This window comes from Anabas testudineus, unplaced genomic scaffold (assembly GCF_900324465.2).
Source record: "Anabas testudineus unplaced genomic scaffold, fAnaTes1.2 Contig205arrow_ctg1, whole genome shotgun sequence".
NCBI lineage: Eukaryota > Metazoa > Chordata > Actinopteri > Anabantiformes > Anabantidae > Anabas > Anabas testudineus.
This window is the reverse complement of record NW_022872801.1, coordinates 19,087-33,662: the sequence shown is the minus strand read 5'-3', so window position 1 is coordinate 33,662 and position 14,576 is coordinate 19,087. Positions and strand designations below refer to the sequence as shown.

The 14,576-nt window shown below is 44.0% G+C and overlaps 1 protein-coding gene across 1 annotated transcript in view; it reads right to left on the bottom strand.

Moving 5' to 3' along the window:
* Window positions 1-14,576, bottom strand: part of LOC113159992 (retinal guanylyl cyclase 2-like) — a gene marked incomplete at its 5' end in the record, with an annotated part of 42,864 nt that overhangs the window by 9,683 nt on the left and 18,605 nt on the right. The window contains 2 exons of the mRNA XM_026356996.1: window positions 5,099-5,167; window positions 5,248-5,371. Of these exons, the coding sequence (XP_026212781.1) occupies window positions 5,099-5,167; window positions 5,248-5,371 (193 nt within the window). The remainder of the gene's footprint in view (window positions 1-5,098; window positions 5,168-5,247; window positions 5,372-14,576) is intronic.

The window sequence follows — 14,576 nt, the reverse complement described above, 5'->3', positions numbered from 1 at the left end:
GAGAGGTCGGTCAAACTTTATTAATAGATTACCATCATGCCTTTCAGTTCTAGTGATAAATGAATAACAATAAGTTGTGACAAAGGCAGCTAAAAAGTATTATAGTATTGTTCTTAAAAATTTATCAGAGTGAGAGTTGTGTATTTTAGTTGATCTTTGTTAAGATAATTGGTTGCAGAGTGAGCGCTCTTTCCACTCTGTCCAATAGTACAGCTTTGACGTATTTTCTCCGTCGGTAAATTAAGCTAGTTTAGTTTCCACAGTAAAACGAACTGGTTCATGTATATGCTGAGTGTGCTTTATACGTTTATGTGTAACGATGTGTATTATTCTTGTATTATGGCTCCAGCAACACATCCCAGACTCTTCTATCGAGCTAGCAGGCTACACCCAGCAGCGCCATGATCGAACAGCAGACTCCAGTAAGACCAGAGGAGGAGGGCTCTGTGTATACGTGAACAACAGCTGGTGTACCAACACAGTAACTATAGACAGTCATTGCTCACCAGACAGAGCACTTGACTGCCAAATACATACCCTTTTACCTACCAAGGGAGTTTACCGTCGTCCTGGTCACGGCTGTGTACATACCATCGGATGCTAATACCAACTCAGCGATTCGACTTTCGCATGCAGGCATTAGCAACAAGCAGAGCACGTACCTGGATGCTGTGCAGATTGTAGCTGGGGATTTCAATCATTGGGACTTAAAAGCAGCATTCCCCAAATTCCACTAGCATGTTAAGTGTGCTACTAGAGGAAAGAAGACGCTGGACAGCGGTCCACTTCTGGGCCAGTCTGACCATCTGTCCTTGCCTTTACACTAACGAGCGGCTGGTTAGTTTAGTGGTAACATCGCCGCCTCCCATGTGGGAGACTGGGATTCAAATCCCTACCTCCAGTAGGGGTCCTTAGGCAAGACCTCCTCACGCTCACCCTGCCTACCTACTTGTAAGTCGCGTCTACTAAATGACTAAAATGTAATTCCCACATATTCCCCTCAAGAAAACAGCTCCCACCACCATAAAGATTGTTGCCACGTGTCCAGAGGGTGCCTCCCAGCAGCTGCAGGACTGCTTTGACAGGACCAACTGTGAGGTCTCTGAACATCGGGACCTGGAAATGTTCAGACAGTGTACTATTCTACATCAAGAACTGCATAGAGGCTATCACAGTGGACAGTGGTTAATCAGCTGCTGAGTCTTCACAAAAATCCTCAATCAATCTTTGGCACAGTCCACTGTCCCACCCTGCCTGAAGTCCTCAACCATAGTGTCCCTGTCCAAGAAATCCCACATCTCCAGCCTCAACGACTACAGACCAGTGACACTCACCCCGGTGGTAATGAAGTGCTTTGAAAAGCTGGTCCGCAATCATATAACAACAGCCCTGCCACAAAAATTTGTCCCCCACCTGACTACAGCTCGGCATTTAACACCATCCTCCCACACAAGCTGGTGGCCAAGCTTGGGGACCTGGGGCTCCCTCATTCAATCAGCAGTTTCCTCTCTGGGCACAGGCAGAGAGTCAGAGTAGGTCATCACACATCCCTAAGTCTCAGTACCTGTATCTGAGCTGCTGAAAAAAGCCCAACAGAGATTGTACTTCCTGAGGATCTGGTACCTAGTATCCTCAGGAAGAATAACATCACACAAAGACCGCTGGTATTCTTCTACCGAGCCTCCATAGAAAGCATACTAACATTCTGTATAAGCATCTGGTATGCTAGCTGTACAGTGGCTCAGAAAAAAGTGCTCCAAAGGGTGATCAACACTGCTGCAAAGCCCTCTCAAATGCCCTCTCCCCACACTGGAAAACCTACACAGCTCTCATTGTCTCAAAAAAGCACAGAACACTATAAAAGACACCTCACACCCTGGTCATTCTTTATTTGAACTACTGCCTTCAGGCAGACGTTACAGGTCGCATAATGCAAAGACAAATAGACCAAAGTACAGTTTTTACTGTACTGCAAAAACAACTCTGAATCTTCTTCTTCTCTTTCAGCTTTTCCCATCAGGGGTCGCCACAGCGAATCATCCTTTTCCACCTAACTCTATCCTGAGCATCTTCTAACCTCACACCAGCCAACGTCATGTCCTCTGTTATCACATCAATATATCTCCTCCTTGGTCATCCTCTTGTCCTCCTGCCTGGCAGCTCCATCTCCAACATCCTTCTACCAATATATTCACTATCCCTCCTCTGAACATGTCCAAACCATCTCAGTCTGGCCTCACTGACTTTGTTGCTAACACAGGCAACGTGAGCTGTCCCTCTGATGTACTTGTTCCTTATTCTGTCTAACCTGGTCACTCCTAAGGAGAACCTCAACATCTTCACCTCTGCTACCTCCATCTCAGTCTCTTGTCTCTTTCTCACTACTACCGTCTCTAACCCATAGAGCAGAGCTGGTCTCACCTCAGCCCCCTGTAACCTAACGCTTCTACCTTGATCCCTCTCGTTTTAGACATGTATTCTGTCTTACTACTACTGACTTTCATGCCTCTTCTTTCCAGAGCAAACCTCCACCTCTCTAGCTGTTCCTTCACCTGCTCTCTACTCTCACTGCAAATCACAATGTCATCCGCAAACATCATTGCCCAGGAAGATTCCTGTCTGACCTCATCTGTCAGCCTGTCCATCAGCATAGTGTGACCTATGGTATCATGTCTTCTGTCCGTCTCTTTTCTTTTCTTTTCGAATGACCACTCGGAGCTGCTCTGGATGTTAGTAACAGCAGGTTTATTCGGCAAATGTAGTTTCACAAGGGATCAAAAGGCAGAATAGATCATGTGCTGTGGGCAATCTGCTCATGTGCGCTCCGTCTCTCGGGAAATCCACCGCGCTTCTGAAGATTACCCATTCATAGTTCACAACTGTCTGCAATGTGATCATATAGTGGACTATGTGTTTGCGAAAAAGATAAAAATAAATACAAACAAAAATTGTCCTAACCTTATTACAGTAAAAATAAATTAATATAAAATAAAAACATGCCTACAGTGTAGTTTACACTGGACTGTTACCTTTCTCATATTTTCATTACAATATGAAACACTTAACAAGTTACAGCTTCACTTAAAACATATAACTGAGCCGAATAACAAATATAATCTTAAACACGTTTTTACAATATAAACATTACATAAACATTATCAAGCAATATACCATGACATACCTGTAGTTGCACAAGGGATCAAAAGGCAGAATAGATCATGTGTTGTGGGCACTCTGCTCATGTGCGCTCCGTCTGGAGAGACAGCACCATTAGAGTTAGCTAGCTAGCTTAGGCTAAAGCTTCGACATTTCAAGCTAAAACACACACAAAATGGTTCATAAGTCAACAAAATCATGGCGAAAACAATCAGCAAACCACTACTATCAGCCTCATAGTGCTGGTAAAACTTTCATATACTTTTAATAAAGTTTACACACTTTGCCCACGGACACATTCACAGGCACGTTACCTCTCGGGAAATCCTCCGCGGTTCTGAAGATTACCCATAATCCCTTGCATTTACTACCGAATGTATGTGCAACATTTTACCAGCAGGTGGCAAATTGCCCCTTTTAGCTGGATTTAACCAGTATACACTTTAACTATGTTACAATAGCAAACAAGAAGGGACTCAAAGCTGATCCTTGGTGTAGTCCCACCTCCACCTTGAACTCCTCTGTCTGACCTACAGCACATCTCACCACCGTCATACTTCTCTCATACATGTCCTGAACTACTCTGACGTACTTCTCTGCCACTCCAGACGACCTCATACAGTACCACAGCTCCTCCCTCGGCACCCTGTCATACGCCTTCTCTAAATCCACAAAGACACAATGCAGCTCCTTCTGACCATCTCTGTACTTTTCCATCAACATTCTCAAAGCAAAAATGGCATCAGTGGTGCTCTTACGGGGCATGAAACCATACTGCTGCTCACAAATCTCCACCTTCTTCCCAAGCCTGGCTTCCACTACTCTTTCCCACAGCTTCATTGTGTGGCTCATCAACTTTATTCCTCTGTAATTGCTGCAGTTCTGCGTGTCACCTAGCCACATAAAGTGCATTCTGTGCAAACGGTGCAAGAACACAAAGAAAAAGTGCAGACAGACATCTGAAGACAGTGCAAAAAGAAACACAAAACAGCAGCGACCAGTAGCAAAAATTTACAATTTATATCTGAGGTACTATAAAAACTATGGTGAAAATTATGTGCAAGAACAGCAAAGTCAAATGGTGGTTATTTTGGCAATTTTTACGCCGGATGCCCTTCCTGACGCAACCCTCTCTATTTATCCGGGCTTGGGACCGGCACAGAAGTCACTGGCTTGCAACCCCTGTGGCTAGATTGCAAATAATGTATGTCCATCGCCTGTATAACCTATTGTATATGTAGGTGTGAACGTGATGGTTTTTCTTTTAGATATATTTATTCTTATTTTTGTTTTTAATGATTTTACATTTTATGACATAGCACTTTGCTTGTTTTTAGCACTGACTGGAGAGCACTTTTAAAATTTTGTTGTACCTGTTACAATGATGATACAGACTATTCTATTCTATTCTAATATGAAAAGCAGAGTCCAACAGGCCACAACATTTTTTTTAGAAGATTGCAGACCATTAAATTGGCAGGTAAACTGTGTCACTGACACAGGGATGGTAACAATCTGGCAGTAAGACTGAGGGCAGATAAATTCAGATCAATTACTAATTACTGACAAAAAGAGGTGCTGAAGAAGGTGCAAAGGCACCAGACAGGACAGGAAACTAAGATTTCAGGCAGGCACCTTGACACTAGGAACCCACAACTTTATCCTCCAGGTAAATTTCACTTCTCACCTGACCTAAAGAGGCTCATTAGACAAATGGCTTCTCACACAGTTATTTCAAACCTCCTTTTTTTTTTTTCATCATTGTCCTCAAACAAATGTCATTTTTTCTTCAGATGAATGTAAACAGATGATTTTGATTATACCTATATAACGCTGCCCTTTCATCCATCCCCAGGAAAATTAAGACCATTTCATGTCCAGTTGCCATGACTCAGCAACCAGATAACCTTATGGAGTACAACTCTTGTGAAAAGCTCATTACCTTGTAGACATCATGAGTAGCAATGATGGCATCAAACATGGTGTAAAGGTCATTCAGCAGGTCAACCACCTGCTCACAAAACACACACTTTTAGTTAAACAGTGAAGGACGTACAGTACAACACCATTAGCTGTTGAAGTAGTTTTTACCTCAATGGGGTCACTCAAGGCTGAGATGGTCGTAAATCCAACAATGTCACTGAAGTAAAGAGTGGCGTCTGAATAATGTTCCGGTTGAACCGGCTTCCCCTTCTTTAGAGCCTGAGCTACAGACCTGAAATACACACACACACACACACACACACACACACCTTTAAATATCTGAGAGTGAATACACTTTCTACATATAAACCCACAAATGTTCCTTTAGTTCCAGAATCTGTGCTGTGCTGATCTGATTATTTAGTACTGATATTCTCTTTAGTCAAAGTTCCCCCATTAAAAGTAGCAGAATTCTCTTTGATCAGCTCCTGTTGAAAGTGTATCATAAGTGTACAGACTACTATCACTATTCAACTGTGATACTAAAGACAACCTAAAACCACGAAGATTCTGAATGCAGGAAAGTGGATAGTCCGTTTCTGCTTCTTGGAGGACGCGCATGTTTTTTCGTCTGAGAGCAACAGCAGAATTTTTAAACTCTACACAACATTTCTCCAACTCAGGTACGTTAAAATTAGTAATATTCAGCTTGTTCAGTGTGTGGAGTGCAAGATGTTTAGACCGTCTTCCTCCGTTGTTAGCGACAATTTTACCTGTGACAGGTGTGTGTAAGTTAGCACTCTGACGGAGAAGATAACAGCATTAGAGGAGCGCATCCAGACTTTAGAGAGGGTTAGAGAGAGCGAGAGTAGTCTTATTTCTGTAGCGGACAGTCTGGGTGCCGCAGGCGGAGATAGCCAGTCCCCGACTCCGGCATTAGAGCCCTCACAGCGGGGCGAGTGGGTGACGACTCGGCGGCATACTCGCGCAGCCAAGGCTAAGGCTAGCCCACCGGAGCACGCCACCCCCACGCTTCACGTGTCTAACGGGTTTGCCCCCCTCAGTGATTCACCCACTGAGAAACCTGGAAGAACTCTGGTCATAAGAGACTTGATAATGATAAGATAAAGCTTTATTGTCATTGTGAGACACGTGAAATTAGCCAGACCTTTAGGGGCTCCAGCGGCTGTGGTCAGGTGTATCCCGGGGGCCAGGGCACCGGACATCGAAGGCAATCTTAGGGTCATAAGACAGCTTAGCTTTTCAAAGATAGTGGTACATGCTGGAGCTAATGATATACGCCTTCGTCAGTCTGAGGTTACCAAGAATAACTTTAAAGAGGTGTTTAAATTGGCGAAGGCGATGTCCGAAGTGGTAATCTGCTCTGGCCCCCTCCCAATGAGACGAGGCGACATAACCTACAGCAGGTTATGGTCGCTGAACCGCTGGATGTCCAGGTGGTGCTCCGAAAACAACGTGGGCTTCATAGATAATTGAAGTACCTTTGAGGGCAAACCTGGCCTGTTAGGGCGGGACGGTGTCCATCCCACTCGGGAAGGTGCTGCTCTCATTTCTTGTAGAATAGCACATAGTCTAAGATCAGGCCTAGCTAGTCGCTGACTACCCAGAGTCCAGGCCAGGGAGCAGACAAACAGGCTAAACCAAGTGCCTGCTAGCTGCACAGAGTCGTCACTCAGGGTTCAACATATTGAGACTGTGTCTGTTCCTCGAGCTAAACAAAAAGTCAAGAAAACCCAGAAAGTCTGTTTTAATAATCTAATTAACATAGAGACCTCAAATTCAGAGCACACTGATTGTGCAGCCAGCACCTCTGATCTGAAGGTAAGATTAAAGATTCCTCCCCACCCCTTACAGAGGGGGGAGGAATTGTACAGATTGATTGCCACAGGTAGAAAGGATCTCCTGTGGTTCTCTGAGCATTTAATGTTAATAAGCCTTTGGCTGAACGTGCTCCTCTGTCCAACCAACACACTGTGCAGTGGGTGGGAGGGATTGTCCAGGATTGAGAGGAGTTTGGACCGCATCCTCCTCTCAGCTACAACACGTAGAGGGTCCAGCTCCACCCCCAGAACAGAGCCAGCCCTCCTAATCAGTTTGTTTAGTCTGTTAGTGTCTGCCACCTTCATGTTGCTGCCCCAGCAGACCACAGCATAGAAGATGACACTGGCCACCACAGACTCATAAAACATCCGCAGCATGGTGCTGCAGACGTTGAAGGACCTGAGTCTCCTCAGGAAGTACATCCGGCTCTGAGCCTTTCTGTACAATGCTGATGAGTTTCTGGTCCAGTCCAGTTTGTTGTCCAAGTACACTCCCAGGTATTTGTACTCGGACACAACCTCCACCTCCTCCCCCTGTATAGAGAGAGGGATGACAGGACTCCCAGATTTCCTGAAGTCCATCACCAGCTCCTTTGTTTTATTGATGTTGAGTTGCAGATGGTTGAGTCCACACCAGTCAACAAAACTGTCCACCACTCCACGGTTCTCTGTGACATCTCCACCCTGAATACATCCTACAACTGCAGAGTCATCAGAGAACTTCTGAAGATGACAGGACTCTGAGTTGTACCTGAAGTCTGAGGTGTACAGGGTGAAGAGGAATGGAGACAGAACTGTCCCCTGTGGAGCACCTGTGCTACAGACCACAGTGTCAGACACACAGTTCTGCAGGTGGACGTACTGTGGCCGGTTGGTGAGGTAGTCCATGATCCAAGAAATCAGGGGAGTGTTGACCTGCATGTTTTTTAATTTCTCTCCCAGCAGTGCAGGCCGGATGGTGTTGAATGCACTGGAGAAATCAAAAAACATGATCCTCACTAAGCCCCCAGGCTTGTCCAGATGGATGTAGGTGCGGTGGAGCAGATGAATGATGGCATCATCCACTCCAAGTTGAGGTTGATAGGCAAACTGGATGGGGATCAAGTGAGGGTTTGACCAGAGGTCGGAGAGACTCCAGGATCAGCCTCTCAAAAGCCTTCATGATGTGTGATGTCAGAGCCACTGGTCTGAAGTCATTGAGGACTCTGGGACGTGGCGTCTTATTCACTGGAACCAGGCACTAACCTTTTTCCACCCAAGAGGAACTCTCTCCAGTTGCAGGCTGAGGTTGAAGATGTGTTGGAGAACAACACATAGCTGAGGAGCACAGGCTTTCAGCACCCTTGGGCTGACTCCATCAGGACCTGCAGCCTTTGTGGGGTGAAGCCTGTGCAGCTCTCTTCTCACCTGCTCAGCTGAGACTGTGAGGGTGGTGGCTGAGTCGGATAGTGAACTGAAGTGGGCTCTGTGGCTCAGCCTGGAATCGATTGAAGAAATTATTCAATTCATTGGCTCGGTCCACAGTCCCCACAGTCTCCTGGCTGCTGGACTTGTAGCCATTGATGGTCCTCATGCCCCTCCAAACCTCCCTGGTGTTGTTCTGTTGAAGGCTATGTTCCAGTTTTCTCCTGTACGCCTCCTTCCCCTCCCTGATCTTGACAGAAAGCAGTCTCTGGACCCTCTTTGCTGCCTCCCTGTCTCCTGATCTGAATGCCTTCTTTTTGTCATTCAGAATGGCTTCGATGTCCTGAGTGACCCAGGGCTTATTGTTTGAGAAGCAGCGAATGGTTTTTGTGGGTACGTGGGTGTCCACACAGAAATTAATGTAGTCAGAGATGCAGTCAGTCCATCAATGTCCTCACCATGAGGTTCACAGAGAGCCCTCCAGTCAGTCTCTTCAAAGCAACCCTGCAGGGCAAGGTGTGCCCCCTCTGTCCACCTCTTTACAGTTTTAATGGTGGGAGGCTGCCTCTGAACCAAAGGTGTGTATTGTGGGAGGAGATGTACCAGGTTGTGATCTGATTTTCCCAGAGGGGGGAGGGCAGTGGAGCTGTAGGCATCTTTAACATTAGCATACAACAGGTCCAATGTCCTCTCCCCCCTGGTGGGACAGCTCACAAACTGGGAAAAGGTAGGAAGTGTCTTATTGAGAGTGGCGTGATTAAAGTCTCCAGAAATCATAAAGAAGGCGTCAGGGTGTCTGGTCTGCAGGTTGGAGGTGACCGTCTGAATGACGTCATACGCAGCAGCAGCGTTAGCAGATGGAGGAAAGTAAACAGATTAATATGGAGTGAGAAAACTCTCTGGGCAAATAATATGGACGAAGTCCCACAGCCAAAAGTTCAATATCAGGACTGCAAACACGCTCTTTCACAGTGACATGACCAGGATGGCACCACCTGTTGTTAATGAGAACATCAACCCCCCCTCCTCTCCTCTCGCCTCCTGTCCCAGCGCACGGTGCTGAAACTGTCTATATTAAGACTGGAGTCAGGAATACCATCATGCAGCCATGTCTCTGTGAAACACATCAAACTACACTCTGCAAAGGTTTTCTCCATCCTCACCAGAGCTGTCAGTTCGTCCATCTTATTGTCCAGTGATCTCACATTACCCATAATCAGAGAGGGGAGATGAGGTTTGAATCTTCTCACCTTCTCTCTGCGCATCGCTCTTCTCCGTTCTTTCTTTCCTCCTTGCTTTTTTTTTACTTCCCCTACATCCCCTCGTTGTCCTTCTCCTGATCTCTTCTGGGATGTTTAAAGTCCCGGACAAAGTTTGATCTTTTACTCCGGCCGTCCTCAGTAAGATCAGCTGATCCCAGGTGTAAACAAAGGAGTTGGCTCCATGGTGATGGAGCAGCTGTTGCGCTCCGGTCTTTAGGATTAGTGAAAGTATGAATCCAAAGGTAAAAACGGAGATAAAAACTCTCTCGAACAACATGATCTGAGAGGGTAAAACTTAGTTTCAAAACTTTTAACTAATCTATAAAAAGTAATAAAAAATAATAAGATAAAATACAGAAAAAGACATCACAAGATGAGAACAGCGGTAAATCGGCTGCAGCAAGGCTCGCGCCTGCGCACCTTAAATATTAGATCTCTTACATCTAAAGCTCTTACTGTTAATGAAACTATCACAGATCAGGATTTTGATATACTCTGTTTAACAGAAACCTGGATTAAACAGGATGAGTATGTAGCAACTCCTCCTGGATACAGCTACATTCACCAGCCTCGTCTGACTGGTAGAGGAGGAGGTGTCGCAGTTATTTACAATGATAATCTGACTATCGTACAAAAACATGTACACAAATTTAAAGCTTTTGAATGTCTTTATAGTAACATAACAAGTATAGATACAAATATAAAGTCTGCTCAGCCGATCCCGCTAATTATCATTTACAGACCCCCAGGGCCCTACTCTGAATTTCTTTGTGAATTTGCAGATTTCCTTTCTAACCTAGTTGTTTCTGTAGACAAAGCGTTAATTGCTGGAGATTTTAATATTCACTTTGAGAATCCAGAAGACCCTCTGAGAACAGCATTTATGTCCATATTGGACTCGCTAGGAGTAGATCAGTGTGTCGTTGGACCCACTCATAAAGCGGGTCACATCTTAGATTTAATAATATCCTTCAGTTTAAGTATAAGAAATTTACTTACGCTCCCACTGTCTGAAGTTATCTCAGACCACTATCTTGTTTCAACTACAGTGTGTCATATTAATAATGTATACTCAGTGCCGCGCCATCGCATTAAACGTACATTTACATCAACTACCGCACAGAGCTTTATTAGTAATCTCCCAGAGTTATCAACTTTGATTGGATCACCGTCTGACACCACAGAACTAGACCAGGCGACTGAATAGCTAGAGTCGTCATTACGTTATACCTTAGATAATGTAGCTCCAGTTAAAAGAAAAGTCATTAGAGATAAGAAACTTGCTCCCTGGTATAACGATGACACGCGCGCCTTAAAACAGACTGCTCGAAAGTTAGAACGTAAATGGCGCCAAACTAAATTGTTAGTATTTCAGATAGCAGGTGTAACAGATTAGAAAAGTCACTTTATTTTAGAATTATTATTTTTAATGATGTTGTGAATTTTATTTATTATTATGAAAATTTCATTTAGTATTTGTGAATTTTATCTTATTGAGCTGTTTTTATTTGCACTTTGTTTGTCCCTTTTGGGAATCTGTATTGCTGCACATCGCCTTTTATGTTCCTCCTGAGTTTCCGTACCTCTGGAGTCTCCGTATCTCCTCCCCCCCCCCCCCTCACACTGCCGCTAGGCATCGCTGAGGGTAAGTGGTGTGTAGGAACGCGGGTGGCGCTATTATGCTAATTTCTATATAGCATAAGTTGTTTATTATGTTGTTTTGACTGTATAACTTTTGCTTTTAATGTTACAATGATATTGAGGCATTTTCGTTTAGTTTTGACCACTAGTATAAGTTTCATAGCCGTTTTTGTTTTACTCTTTAGCGCCACTAGCTTAACAGCAGGCCGCCATGTGGTGTGTCGTAAAGTAGCTGTGTAGAGTTTTTATTGAATTCTCACTGGAAACTTTATTTTTGTACATATAGGGGTCAGATGTGCAGGGCAGGCCAGAAGACAAATTGTTTTATTGTCTTCTGCAGGTATGTTTCTTTCCATTTAGTTTTCATTTATGTTATTTATATCCCGTCATCCAACCACATGCAATGGTTTAGTTTTGAGTGTATTTTCATGGTTTATATTCAAATGCTGAAGAAAATTGTTAATATTTGTTATTGTGGTTTGTAATATGTAAAGGTAAAAAAGTTGCTGCTTTTGATTATAAAAATGCTATGTAAAGTATGGATTGCAGCAAGGTATAGAGGTCTAAATATTGTATAGAACCTCTGTAATATATGTTGTAATTGTATATGTTATGAGAGAAGACCCCCTTCCCTCACACTGGCGCTAGGCATCGCTGAGGGGGTCAGATCTGCAGGACAGGCCAGAAGACAAATTGTTTTATTGTCTTCTGCAGGCATTGTTGAAGAGAGAATAAAGCAGAGGAAAACAGCAATCAGCGTGACCATCATTTGTGTCAGTTCTACACCCGTTACACATGGAAGGAGAGCATCCTGAACTATAAAACAGCTCTTAGTGCAGCTAGATCAACGTATCTCTCCACTCTTATAGAAAACAACAAAAGTAACCCTAGATTTTTATTTAATACAGTAGCCAAATTAACTAGAAAGAAGACCACTGCAGATATCTCCAAAATAACGTTGTGCAGTAGTGAGGACTTCATGAACTTTTTCAATAACGAAATTGTAAATATAAGGCAGAAAATTCAAGCTTTAAAACCAGACAATTTAGTTGACGCAGGTGACGAGCTAACCTCAGCAGATCAGTACCTAGAATACTTTACTCCTCTTGAAGAGAATGAACTAATTTCACTCATCTCTTCTGCAAAATCTTCAACCTGTACATTAGACCCTATACCGACACACTTTCTAAAACAGATAGTGCCAGAAATAATAGAACCCCTGCTGACAATCATAAATTCCTCACTCAGCTGTGGGTATGTCCCAAAGTGTTTTAAATTAGCAGTTATTAAACCGCTAATCAAGAAACCTGATCTCGACCCTTGTCAGCTGTCCAATTACAGGCCGATATCAAACCTCCCCTTTATCTCTAAGACTCTTGAAAAGATAGTAGCTGGGCAGCTATCCTCGTATCTTCATAGAAATAACATACACGAACTCTATCAGTCAGGATTTAGGCCTCATCACAGCACAGAGACGGCACTTGTTAAAGTAGTAAATGACCTCCTATTGGCCTCTGATCAGGGTAGCGTCACTATGCTTGTGCTACTCGACCTCAGTGCAGCTTTTGACACCATTGACCATAGTATTCTCCTTCACAGACTAGAAAATGTTGTTGGAATTAAGGGAACGGCCCTCTCCTGGCTTAGGTCCTATTTGACTGATCGTTATCAGTATGTAGATCTAAATGGCGATTACTCCACATGCTCTCCAGTGGAGTTTGGTGTTCCACAGGGTTCGGTTTTAGGCCCCCTGCTTTTTTCCCCCTCTACATGCTTCCTCTGGGCAACATTATCCGTAAGCATGGTATTAACTTTCATTGTTATGCTGACGACACACAGTTATATGTTTCATCAAAACCAGATGAGATCAAACAGCTTAATAAAGTTGAGCAATGTCTAAAGGATATACGAGACTGGATGCTAATTAACTTCTTTCTGCTAAATCCTGACAAGACAGAAGTACTAGTTATCGGATCATCTGCAGCTAGAAGCAAGATTTTAGATCACGCCGTAACTCTAGATGGCCTTTCTGTTACATCTAGTGCAACAGTAAAAGACCTTGGTGTGATTCTAGATTACAGTCTTTCATTTGAAGCTCATGTAGATAATATCACCAGGACAGCTTTCTTTCACCTCAGAAATATTGCCAAGATAAGAAATATTTTGTCACTAAATGATGCAGAAAAATGAGTCCATGCGTTCATCACCTCTAGGTTGGACTACTGTAATGCCTTACTGTCTGGCTGTTCAACCAGGTGCATAAACAAGCTTCAGTTAGTTCAGAATGCAGCAGCGAGAGTCCTCACTAGAACCAGAAGATATGAGCACATCTCCCCTATCTTATCTACACTTCTTTGGCTCCCCGTGAAATTTCACATTGATTTTAAAATACTAATTTTGACATTTAAAGCATTAAATGGTCTTGCGCCGCAGTATCTAAGTGAACTGCTAGTGTCTTATGATCCACCACGCCTACTTCGATCAGAGGATGCTGAATACCTGTCAGTACCTCGTATCACAAAAACTACAGCTGGGGGCAGAGCCTTTTCTTACAAAGCCCCAAAGTTATGGAATAGCCTTCCAAATAGCGTTCGGGACTCAGACACACTCTCAGTGTTTAAGTCTAGGCTGAAAACCTACCTATTTAGTCAAGCATTTGAGTAAATAGATCTGGGAAGGACTCATGGACGTAGAGCATTATGGTGAACTGGTATGTTTAGATGCTGTCTTCCCAACTCTCACTGATCACTCAGGTCTGTTGATGGTGAAGTGTTCGGTTGCTCTACATCCCAGGGAGCCCTCATGTCTGTGTTTCCTTCTGGCCCACCCTTTTAGTTAGGCTGTCATAATTAGTCCTGCCGGAGTCCCTGCTGCACTATTCTACATATACATTCACCTCAAACTTTATCTGACTGTGAATACAACTAACTGCCATCTCTCTCTTTCTCTACCTCTCTATTTCCCTCTTCCTGTCTCTCTGTCGAGCTACACGTCATTCCACCCTCTGCCCTCTGGACCTGCCTGACTCGTCCTGATGCCCAACTTCTGGCTGGAGATCTCGTCGCCTGGATCCACCGTTTGCCCTATGGGATGCGTTTGGAGACTGGAGTTGGTCACACACTACTATGAAGTCAGTCTTGGCCTCGGCGGACGTCAGAAGCTGTTTCTCGGAGGTCTCGACTCAACGCTCGATAGTCCAGGACTGGAACGAGTCTGTCTGCAATTAACTAACTGGACTCTACATTAACTTAAAGACATTAACTGTTATACTGGACTGCCTGCTGCCTACATTGCATGTAATCACCCATATGAGGATGGGTTCCCTGTTGAGTCTGGTTCCTCTCAAGAT